Source organism: Barbus barbus (assembly GCF_936440315.1).
Source record: "Barbus barbus genome assembly, chromosome: 13".
Lineage (NCBI taxonomy): Eukaryota > Metazoa > Chordata > Actinopteri > Cypriniformes > Cyprinidae > Barbus > Barbus barbus.
The window spans coordinates 22,450,593-22,462,302 of record NC_136741.1 but is presented as its reverse complement, the minus strand read 5'-3'; the positions used below and the strand labels follow the sequence as shown (position 1 = coordinate 22,462,302).

General features: G+C 36.3%; 1 protein-coding gene across 1 annotated transcript; it reads left to right on the top strand.

Moving 5' to 3' along the window:
• Positions 1 to 5,658: 5,658 nt before the first annotated feature.
• Positions 5,659 to 11,113, top strand: LOC306879417 (keratin, type II cytoskeletal 8; the record flags this gene model as incomplete). The annotated part of the gene is made up of 9 exons (XM_079432352.1): positions 5,659 to 5,937; positions 8,827 to 9,035; positions 9,150 to 9,210; positions 9,309 to 9,404; positions 9,622 to 9,786; positions 9,924 to 10,049; positions 10,349 to 10,569; positions 10,672 to 10,715; positions 10,845 to 11,113. 9 exons carry the CDS (start codon positions 5,659 to 5,661, stop codon positions 11,111 to 11,113), a joined length of 1,470 nt encoding a protein of 489 aa, XP_079288478.1.
• Positions 11,114 to 11,710: the final 597 nt, after the last annotated feature.

Here is an 11,710-nt window from a genome sequence, read left to right as displayed (position 1 = left end):
TTTTTCTTCTCTCTTCTTCATGCTTTAAGTCTCCTGCATGCTCTCCAGCTAGAGCTTTTGCTCTAGAAGCAGCGAAGTACATCTAGTATTGATGACTCCTCGTGTTTGTTTCAATACACATGGCAACCTTATGTGTGTGTTTTGTTGTACTAGTCTGTTTCTAAGCAACGTTTTCATTTCCTTTCTTGTGGTTAGTCAAAACTGTGATGTGCACATCAACAACAGTCATACTGAGATGCATCACTTAAATCAGGAGGATAGAAAGCTGATCACAAGAAATCCTGTTTACAGTCTCTTCTTACTTCATTATTGAATTATTTCCGGTCAGTAGCCTAGTGGATGTCACATGTCTGGATAAAGATTTGCCGTGTATTGGATAAGGTCTGCAGAGCACAGACACATCACATTAATGGTTTACAAATGAAGAGTCCAATGAAAAGTTGGCAGACACAGCTGGCAGAGAGTAAGCAGACAGAGAGGAAAAGAGTGCCAAAAAAGCAGGAAAACGAAGGGACAGTGAGTCACACTCTACAATGAAGGAATTTGTATCACCCTGCCCCCTTTACCTCGTGTGACCTCCCCCACTCCTAAACTCCTTTTATTTATTTCTCTCTCTCTCACGCACAAACATGCTTGCTGTATTGCTTTATTTCTCAGTTACATGAATGCAGTGTTTTAAACTAGTAGGCTTATGACTTAGCTTCAAATTTACCATCATTATATTTATGAAAATCTGACAGCATTTTTTAACAGACTCAAAAAGGGTGGATTTTTACTCGAGTTGCACCCATTTCCAGATTAATCTAGATGAAATTGGCACGAAAGGCTGTAGAGAGAGAGCGAAATAAATGTCCTTGGCAACCACATTCAGTTCAACTTTTTATTTCTCTTTTGTGTTTGTCTGTTTTTTTATTCATGTTTCCAACTCAAATACTCTCAGGAAAATGAGAATAAAATAGAATAATGGAAAGCACAAGGAAAGGAAAAGCTGAATCTTTCAGTAAAGGGAAACTGGGATCGGATTACTCTTTTCTCACTCCAGCATTGTTTGTATGCTAGCATGTATTTTAGCTGTATACAATGTTTAAAGGTATAACGTTTTTTATGCTTTTTGATATTTTTATTCAGCAGGCATGCATTAAATTGCACAAATGTATAATATAAAAATGCTATTCTCTAACTTTTTTTTTTTTTTTTTTCATCAAAGAATTCTGGGGGAAAAAGTTTCCACAAAAATATTAAGGAGCACAGTTGTCTTCAACATTTATATAATAATAAGAGATGTTTTTGAGCACCAAATCAGCATATTACTGTGATTTCTGAAGGATGATACTGAAGACTGGATTAATGGCTATTGCAAAATATTAAAAAATACTGTAATATTTTAAGTTGTATTAATATTTCAAAATGGTACTGTTTTTACTATGAATAGTGTAATTACATCTCTGTAAGGAAATAAGCTGTAGTAATTACAAATGTGCACTAAAAACATCATACATAAACAATTAAAAGTGAATCTTTTATTTCAACCTAAATAGTTGTTGATATAAAGGCATTTATGTGTATTTATAATATGTCACTGAGATTTTTACTTCATGAGTCATCTTGTTTTGTGTGGCTGTAGACTAAGGCAAAGATAGAAGGCTGTGATTGGTTGGGGTGAGGTAAACTGTTATGATGGATTAGTGCGACAGACACACCCTGTGACATGCCACAGAGATTTTCTCAGCAGATTAAGAAATCATTTTCATGATTCATTTGGTAAGAAAAGGTAAAATTGGGTGAAACTTCAGGAATATGATGTCCTGACAACAATGATTGGCACCACAATACACACAGTCCCAATCCCTTCACTAGCAGCTTCAGATTCATGAAATACTTACGCTGCTTACTTACTTTGTTACTTATTTTGAATTCTTGTCGATGGAGAAAGATGCTTTTTGGCCATGGAACAGTGTAATATCTTTCTACAAGGGTTATTTAGACCTTGCTAACCAGCCAAACCTTGATTTCTTGATCTAAACCAGCAGTCCTCCAACTGCTAGTGTTCTGTAGACATGATGCAATTCCATACTCAGCCACTAGGGAGTGCTAAAAACCGCCAAAACTGTGGAAACACAAAACAGACTTGCCATTATGTTATTAGTTTACTGCTAGCACATGTTTTTACTCAGCTTTTTTTTTTTTTTTCATTTTCAGCTCTCACATTTGTAAAGCATTTGTATTCGTCTTCAGAGCTCACTGTCTATTCATTCTACACTACATTTCTCTCTGTTAATGCTGGGTTGAAATTCAAATTTGCAGTTGCAGTCATCCAACTTCACGTTTTTTAAATTACATATTGTTTGAAATTTCTCAATTTCTCTTTATTACTGTAATTCACAGTTTTGCAACCGTTCCCACTGTGACATAGTCATACATGGATGTGGTAGGCTGACTTATTTGTCTTTGTCTTTTAAGCCTATTAAAATATAACAACACCTCATTGTCTGTTTCTAGTCCCTCGATCTTACCTGAGTACTGTTTATGTAAACCAAACCACTCCTTCATTTCATCACCTTGTACTTACAAAGAAGGCTTTCTCATTCAGTGAAACATTTATCCAAAAGCAAACAGATGTTATGAACACTTTCGCAAAGCTGTCACTCTCGAGCCAATTGTTTGACATTATTGCTGTTATAGATTTACCCCCTGGTGCCCCAAAAGGGAAATCAGTTGTGGTGCAGTTCTCCTGCTTAAAGATCTGTTTTAATGACAATCACCTGTTTTTGCCTGCAGGACACCACACCTTTTTTAATTCACTAGAATTAAACTCTGGAAAAATCATGCCTCAAGCCTGAAACAACAGGTCACCCAGCAGAGCACTTAGCAGGGCTGTTTGTGGTCATGTTACTCTACAAACCAACTCATATGAAAGTGAGAGACGTGCATTCCAGGAGTCACTGATCAGAATGAACATGAAGTAGTAGAAAACCTTCCAGGAGAACTGTGGGTTTCTTGTGCCTTTCCCCATTTTATATTCTCCTTTTATTTATTTTTTTTATGAGTAGAAGAAATTTACTAACTATCATTAAGATAATTATATTATTCATGAATAATTATTATATTCTTGATCAATGTCAATGTACTTACTTGGTCAATGTACTTATCAATAATTAATCACTCTTCTGTTATGATTTCAATCATTTATTATTTTAAGTGGCTGTGTGTGTATTTGTTGAGAGGTGACTAAATGTCTGACACATATCAGGACTAACAGTATTTACTCCTTTACTGTGGCATCTTCCAAAGAACAGATATGCAGATATGCAGTTGCAGTTGATTTTTGCGTAATCTTGTGTAATCTTCAATTCCAGAGAGAAGATTAGTTTCGATTACTTTGTTATTGTATGTACTTTACTGGTCAATAATTGGGGATCAGTCTCTAATACTCACCAAAGCTGCATTTATTTGATCAAAAAAGCAGTAAAAATAATAATATTTTAATATATTTTAAAATGTACTTTATTCCTGTGATTTTCAGCAACCATTACTTCAGTGTCACATGATCCTTCAGAAGTCAACCTAACATGCTGATTTGATGTTCATTAAATATCTTTTATTATTATAAATGTTGATAACAGGCTGAGCTGCTTTATATTTTTGTGAAAACTGTCATGCATTTTTTTTCAGTATTCTTTGATGACTAGAAAAGTGAAATGGAAATCTTTGATCAACTTTATGCATTTTTGCTGAATAAGAGAATAAAAATAAAAATCTAGTATACCTATATCATGTTCATTCTCCATGTTTTCCCCATTTGTGCTGTAATCTTTTTTTCAGTTTTGTAAAAAAAAAAATGCTTTGTAATTACAATACTGTCAATAACTTGCAATATTCCTGTAAAATGCAATATTTGTTGCATTTATCATATGTCTAAACTGTCATGTCTTATCACATATGCATGTGAACACAGGATGTTTGTTAAGCTCAGCTTGAATTAATCTTTGGAGTCTGTCTGACCAGAGGAGAGAATCCGCCCTGCTAGTAACAGTCATTGCACTTTTATATCTAATCTTCATTATAAACCAGCACCATGTCTACAATGTAAGTGTCCAGTTTGAATAGTTCTCTTAGGTTACGATAAGCCACTTACATTGCATTCAAGTTACAGTTTTACATTTTCTCAGCTCTTGCTTTCCCTGGGAATCGAACCCATGATCTTGGCGTTGCTAGCGCCATGCTCTACCATTTGAGCTATAGGAAAGCTATTTGCTATCACTGTACCAATACTGTCAGTATACCTTCATCAAGGGAAAAGACAGTTAAAAAAAACAACAACTTGATTTAGCTGTCTTTAGTCTGCCTTAACCTGTATTAACACAGGAGAACTGAAATTTGCCTATAGTGAAAAAGGGGAACAAAACCTGCCAGGACATTTTATGACAGAAGTACACAAACTTCTCGCTTATAAATCACTCTTGGCATGAATATAACGCACTTACATAAAGAATATAAATTGCACCTCTTTGGGAAGCTGTCAAATTTAGTTTAAAGGGACTTTTATCTAGGAATATAATTGTGTCTTTCCTGTTGATCACATATCTTGATAAAATCAAAATGTTTTTCCTTCAGGTTCAAAAGAACATATATTCATATAATGTTATCAGGAATGTAATGCCATTCCATTTAGGTACTTAAATTAAATGAAATATATTACAAATCTGTATGGATTTAAAAAACAAACAAAAAAAAAAATTAAAAAACGTTTTAGGCTTTCCTCTTAAGTTGTTGTTCCTTTAACTATGTTAATAAAGCAGATATTTTTATTAACATAGTACATTTGTGTACTGAGGAAGTGTGTATTATTTTGAAGTGCCCTATGGTGTGGAGGTCACACAGAAAGAGTATGCAATAGGATGATTGAAACTCAGATGGCTGAAAGCCAGCAAATATTGTACCCAGCAGTTAAGTCTTGGATTGTTATCTTTACAACAATTTACAAGTTGTACAGATCAACCCATGCCTTTTGCCTCCAGAAAAGTACAATATATGACCAACCAATGGAGTGTTTGTATGGAGGAGGCTACAAGGGGAAATCAGAGTTGTTCATGTAATGAGTTTAAAGGGTAATTGTTTTTGCATTTTTGCTGTAGATAGTGGGGACCGGTTCAAGTCAGTTAATTATTGGGTGTATATCGAAATTGCAAAATATATATACGTATATATATATATATATACTCATACAGTGGTTACACACACTCATAAAACATTACACTCTTTTGTGAGCCTGGAACTGCTGTTGCAGTGCACTCATGTCAATTAAGGATGCAAAAGTAAAGTAAAAGTAGAAATGCTTGATGGTGTCTTAGCATGTTCAGATTTGAACATAAAAGTAATATGTAGGCCTTCTGTAAGATTTGGAGTATTCTAAGAATTTCCCCTTTGCTCAGGGATCGAAGTGAAGCAGTTGTTAATGTATAACAGTCCTCTCGTCGTTCAACACCATAACTCTCCATACATATCTTGAAAATTGTTTCTTGACCAATAAGCTGGCATTGAGCCACTCCCTACACTCGATATAAGAGTTTGAGGGAGCGTCTCTCATCCCACCACTTTTGAGTTTCGAACCCCTCAACTCTCTGTTCTCTCTCACTCTCACGGCTGTGTTGTCCAGAGATGCTGAACTCCAAGAAAACTATGAAGTCTTTCAGCAGTCACTCCTCAGTAAGTGTGAGCAGAAACAGGAGGACCCCCCTCACCCGTTCAGGGATGGTTTCGAGAGAAGGTTGGGGCTCCAGTCCAGCCATATGCCCTCCAATTACAGCTGTAAAGGTCAATAAAAGTCTTCTGGCACCTCTGAATTTGGAGATTGACCCGAACATCCAGGCCATCAGGACTCAGGAGAAAGAGGAAATCAAGACACTCAACAACCGCTTTGCTTCATTCATTGATAAGGCAAGTTATCTCCTTTTTCATCTTGTCTTTATTTTTACATTTTGTGTGGACCTTATGTTTTCACATCAAATGAAATTTATTTTTTTGGACCTGCTAGTGAGGATCATATGCTGGTGTGAGGAAGTGATGTGATTGTGATAAAAGTAGGCCCAGTTCTATCTGTGTCATATTTTATCAAGACCCCCACTTGACTGACAAACCTGAAGGGACAATGTCCACCCTCTGTCATTAACACACCTTTGTCGCTTTTTGGGCAATATCAGTTTACTACCAGACGCAACGGCCGCTCCCTTATACAGTACATGCTTTTATAGAAACACACCTATCAGAGCACATACACAGCTAGCTTTGAACTCACATAATCTCTTCAATAAAGCACAGAGAGACTTTTGCACATTAATATGCACTTAAAAACTCATATGTAAAACTGCAAAAAATTAGTGTAGAAACAATTTTCACTCCAAAATTGGAAGTAAATTTCACAAACAATTACAAAGAAACAAAAAGTAACACCGACTGAAAAACGATATATATATATATATATATATATATATATTGTATACACACATACACACACACACACGCACACACACACATTACTTTTACTCTCTGCAACTCTTGATTTATTTTAATAACTTTAATGTACTTAAATTGTGCACCAGACACTATATAAGTATTGGATCGGAACTTGGTATCGGCAGATACTCAGTATTCAATGACTCGGATCAAGGGCACAAAAAAAAACCTGATTGGGACAACCCTAATTATTATTATTGTTATTATTATTAAAATTTTTTTGTAGAATATACTCCAATGATTTTTATTTTATTTACAACTTTTAAAAATCTTTTTTTTTTTTTTTCATTGTGCAGGATTGTTTTCAAAGATTTCAATTAATTAAAATTGTCATTTAAATAATAGCATTATTATTTTTAAGAATATTTTTAAATTGCCATCTAAAAATATACAGTGCCCTCCAAAAGTATTGGAACAGTAAAGACAAAATTGCTCTGTTGGCTGTGGAGTCAAGACATTTGCAAATATGATTAAAAGATGAATATGAGACAAAACTACAGAATGTCACATTTTATTATTGGGTGATTCAACACATTTTACCTGCTATGTTCAGCATTTTTAGAGTTTCATCCCTCTATCTGATGTGAGCATGAGTATTGGAACAGTTGCCTCACAGGTCTTTCTAAGTGATCAGCTGTGTCCTGTTGCATTAACTCTTCAGATATTAAAAGCAGGGAGTCGTATCAGTTATATCCACTACTTCTGTATTCTGAAACTTGCATTCGATGATGACACACACAAACCAAAAAGAGGAAGTCAATTAGAGCTCTAGCAAAAAAAAAGGTCATGGAGAAATCAAGTTTGGAAACCACCAGCAGCCAACAACGACCTGATCGGCTGAGAAAACAACAGTAGTTGATGACAGACAAATCATAAAAGCTGTGAAAATTAATCCTAAAAGACGTGTCTGTAAAATCACCAAGAACTTCCAGAAAGCTGGAGTGATGCTCTGACAATTTACTGTCCTCAGGAGACTTTGACACAGAATTACAGATGCTACACAGCAAGATGCAAACCTCTGACCAGCACCAAAAATAGAAAGGCAAGATTAGAGTTTGCAAAAAAGCACAAAGGTGAGCCAGAAGAATTTTGGAACTGTGTTTATGGACCGATGAGACAAAGACAAACCTTTATCTAAGTGATAGGAAAGCAAAAATGTGGAGAAAAAAAGGGAACCCAAGCATACAGCCTCATCTGTAAAGCATGGTGGAGGTGGTGTCGTGGCATGGGCATGCATGGCTGCCTCTGGAACAGGCCCTCTCAACTTTACTGATGACTTAATGTATGATGACAGTAGCAGAATGAATTTGGAAGGGTACAAAACCATATTGCCTACCAATATTCAAGAAAATGCCACCAGATTAATTGGGAAGTGCTTCATATTGCATCAGGACAATGACCCAAAACACCCTGCCAGCTCAGTCAATGAATTTATAAGGGTAAAGAAATGGAAAGTCTTAGATTGCCCAAGTCAATCTCCAGATTTAAATCTGATTGAACATGAATTTCACCAGCTGGAGAGGAGAGTAAAGGCAGAAACTCCCCAAAACAAACAACAATTGGAATTGGCTGCATTAAAGGCTGGGAAAAGCATTTCAAAGGATGAGACCAAGAGTCTGGTGATGTCTATGGGTCACAGACTCACTGCTGTGATTGTGCGCAAGGGATCTGAAACTAAATAATAGCTTTTAATCTTTTATATCTGCCTTATGTTCAACTGTCCCAATACTTATGCTCACATCAATGAGTGGGATGAACTCTAAAAGTGCTGTTCTTTTTATTTGGTAAATCATATATGTGTTGAAACAGCTAATAATAAAATGTGACATTCTGCAGTTTTGTCTCATATTCATCTTTTAATCATATTTGTAAATGTCTTGACTCCACAGCCAACAGAGCAATTTTGTCTTTACTGTTCCAATACTTATGGAGGGGGAGGGCACTGTACCTTCAGTATATAAACCTTAGTCAGGGTGGCACAAAATTTAATTTATTTAATAATGAAAATGAGGCTGAGGGATAAAATACAGTGTGTTTAATAGATTAGTCCTGTTTTTTGTTTTTATACCAACATTGCAATTATTCAGCTGGTAAATTTAATATATAATTTTAGTAGTATTTTAGTTTAGGATTTTTATCCATGTTATATTCAATATGGCATCTAAATTTTATTCAAAAACTTAGTCATGACAAACATTAATGTCCAAATGTAATCTGTCAACTATCCATGCATGCATTTTCATTTCCGATAAGAAAATGTTGCTTCCTTTTTTTCTTTTTTTTATGCTGCTTTTTCTTCTTCTCTTTCCCCAGGTGTGCTTCCTGGAACAGCAGAACAAGGTGCTGGAGACTAAGTGGTCTCTCCTGCAGGAACAGACGAGCCGCCAAACCAGCATTGATATTATGTTTGAGTCCTATATTGCTAACCTGCGCAGACAGCTGGATGGTCTAGGCAATGAGAAAGTGCGTCTGGAGTCTGGCCTGCGGGACATGACCAGCCTTGTAGAAGACTACAAGAGCAAGTGAGATCACTGGAAACGTCTGCACAGTGTCTTACATCTTGCATGTTTGTACACTTAAGTGTTTAAGGACATTCCACACACACATTCCAACAAACTTTGTACATTCCTCCTCAGGTATGAAGATGAAATTAACAAACGGAATGCCTCTGACAACGAATTTGTGCTCCTTAAAAAGGTCAGCACATGATGTAAAAGCACACACATATCATGTACTTTTAAAAACTGATTATAATGACAGTATAAGGTATATATTTTTCACTGTGCCTATGTTAGGATGCGGACGGTGCGTATCTAAATAAAGTGGACCTGGAATGTAAATTGGACAGCCTAACAGATGAGATCAACTTCCTTTGGCAGATTTACGAGGCGGTACCATTCACTCCCTTCACATTTCAAATAAATCTTTTAGTATAGTCATGTAATTCAATTTGCAGATAAAATGTATTGTGTTAACTGATAGTAAAACATAACTCTTAAGCGCTTATAACTCTTATGGTGTGCAAGCAATGTAAACCCTTTAAAAAAACTGTGATAAATGGAGGCATGAACAGGACTGCTCACAGTAATTCTAGTTCCATGTGTACAGGAGATCCGTGAGCTCCGGACTCAGATAAAGGACACATCAGTTGTTGTTGAGATGGACAACAGCAGAGACCTGGACATGGACGCCATTGTGGCTGAAGTTCGTGCTCAGTATGAGGAGATTGCCAACCGCAACCGTGCCGAAGCAGAGAGCTGGTACCAACAAAAGGTGACTTAACTTTCTTGCATTGCATGTTTAAAGATTGTAATATTCAAGCTTTTCTAAAGCTGCTCAATTGAATAGTAAATATGAGTTTATATGTATGGGTCTTTATGGGAATGTTCGTGTGTGCTATAAAATATTAGTATGAAGAAATGCAGTTGACGGTAACCAAACATGGGGATGACCTGAAAAGCTCAAAGGCTAAAATCGCAGAGTACAATCGAAGAATTGCACGTATACTCTCTGAGATGGAACTGGTTAAGGGACAGGTAAGAACCTTATTTAACACTATTGTCTTCTATAGTTGATTTGAACCCATTTCTCAAAATTACCCATAATGAATTGAACTTTACGTAGTTATTGAACTGAACTGATCAACACTGAACTGACACTAATATTCAATATTTTTGGTGACATCTGACAAGAACAAAGCAAGCATTCTTTCAGTAAATCTAGGTAAAGTCTATTATATGTGAGTTGCTCTGAGATGATCTCAATTAATCCTAGTTGATCTTAAGTTATATGTCAGTGTGGGAAGGATGTAATCTTTTGTCTCCTCTCATTTTAGCATTCAAACTACGAGGCACAGATCAAAGAAGCAGAAGAACGAGGTGAACTAGCTGTGAAAGATGCAAAACTGCGTCTGCAGGAGCTGGAAGCAGCTCTTCTCAGAGCTAAACAGGATATGGCTCGTCAGGTGCGTGAGTACCAGTCATTGATGAACATCAAACTGGCTCTGGACATTGAGATCGCCACCTATAGGAAACTCCTGGAAGGAGAAGAGAGCAGGTGGGTGCAGCTTCAGACTTGAGTGCTTGTTTATTGAAACAGAATCAAGAATTACAATGAACTCCAAAGGAATTCATGTATTCATTGTGTGTTCCTTCACAGACTGTATGGTTCATTCCAGACTCTCGTCATCTCTAAACCACACTGTAAGTTACTTTATTCACATAAAGCATCTCTTTTTATATACACATATGCTTTTTGAAGTATTTCACACCAGCTATGCATAAATGTGAGGTGCAGCTTTTGTGAAAGTGCTCTGATATAATTTTTCATAGCCTTGAACTACGACCTTGAAAGCAGCCAACTCACAAGTGTCTCATTCCAAAGTTCTGGGAAAGATATTCAGAAAACAGGCCTGGTTAAGCAGGAAGTTAAGGGTGACAGCGCTAGCAGCCTCACCAGCAGCACTGCCACCATCACCAAAAACACAAAGACCACCATCATCACCACCAGTGAGACAGGGAAGAAACTCGTAGCCACAGAGGGAAGTGTGCAAGTGATGGATAAGTCTGCAGACAAACAAGAGGAGGATGTTTTTGAATGACGGAAGAACAGATCGATTGTGTTGTGCACATGGCCCAGGATCAGGTTTTTATAGGTTGGCCTCCACCCCCTCCCCTGGGCTCCATGAACATGTCTAGTTTAGTATCTGTTGCTGAGGTGTGGCAGATCAGACTGAATTACAATAAATTGCATTAAATGTGTAGTATATTTCTACGGCCTTGTGGCAAACTCATATATGTGACCTTGGACCACAAAACCAGTCTGAAGTCGCTGGGGTATATTTGTAGTAATAGCCAAAAATACATGGGTCAAAATTATCGATTTTTCTTTTATGCCAAAAATCATTAGGATATTAAGTAAAGATCATGTTCCATTAAGATATTTTGTAAATTTCTTACTGTAAATATATCAAACTTCATTTTTGATTAGTAATATGCATTGCTAAGAACTTAATTTGGACAACTTTGAAGGCGATTTTCTCAATATTTAGATTTTTTGCACCCTCAGATTCCAGATTTTCAAATAGTTGTATTTCAGCCAAATATTGTCCGATCCTAACAAACCATATATCAATGGAAAGTTTATTTATTCAGTTGATATATAAATTTAAATTTCGAAAAATTTACACTTATGACTG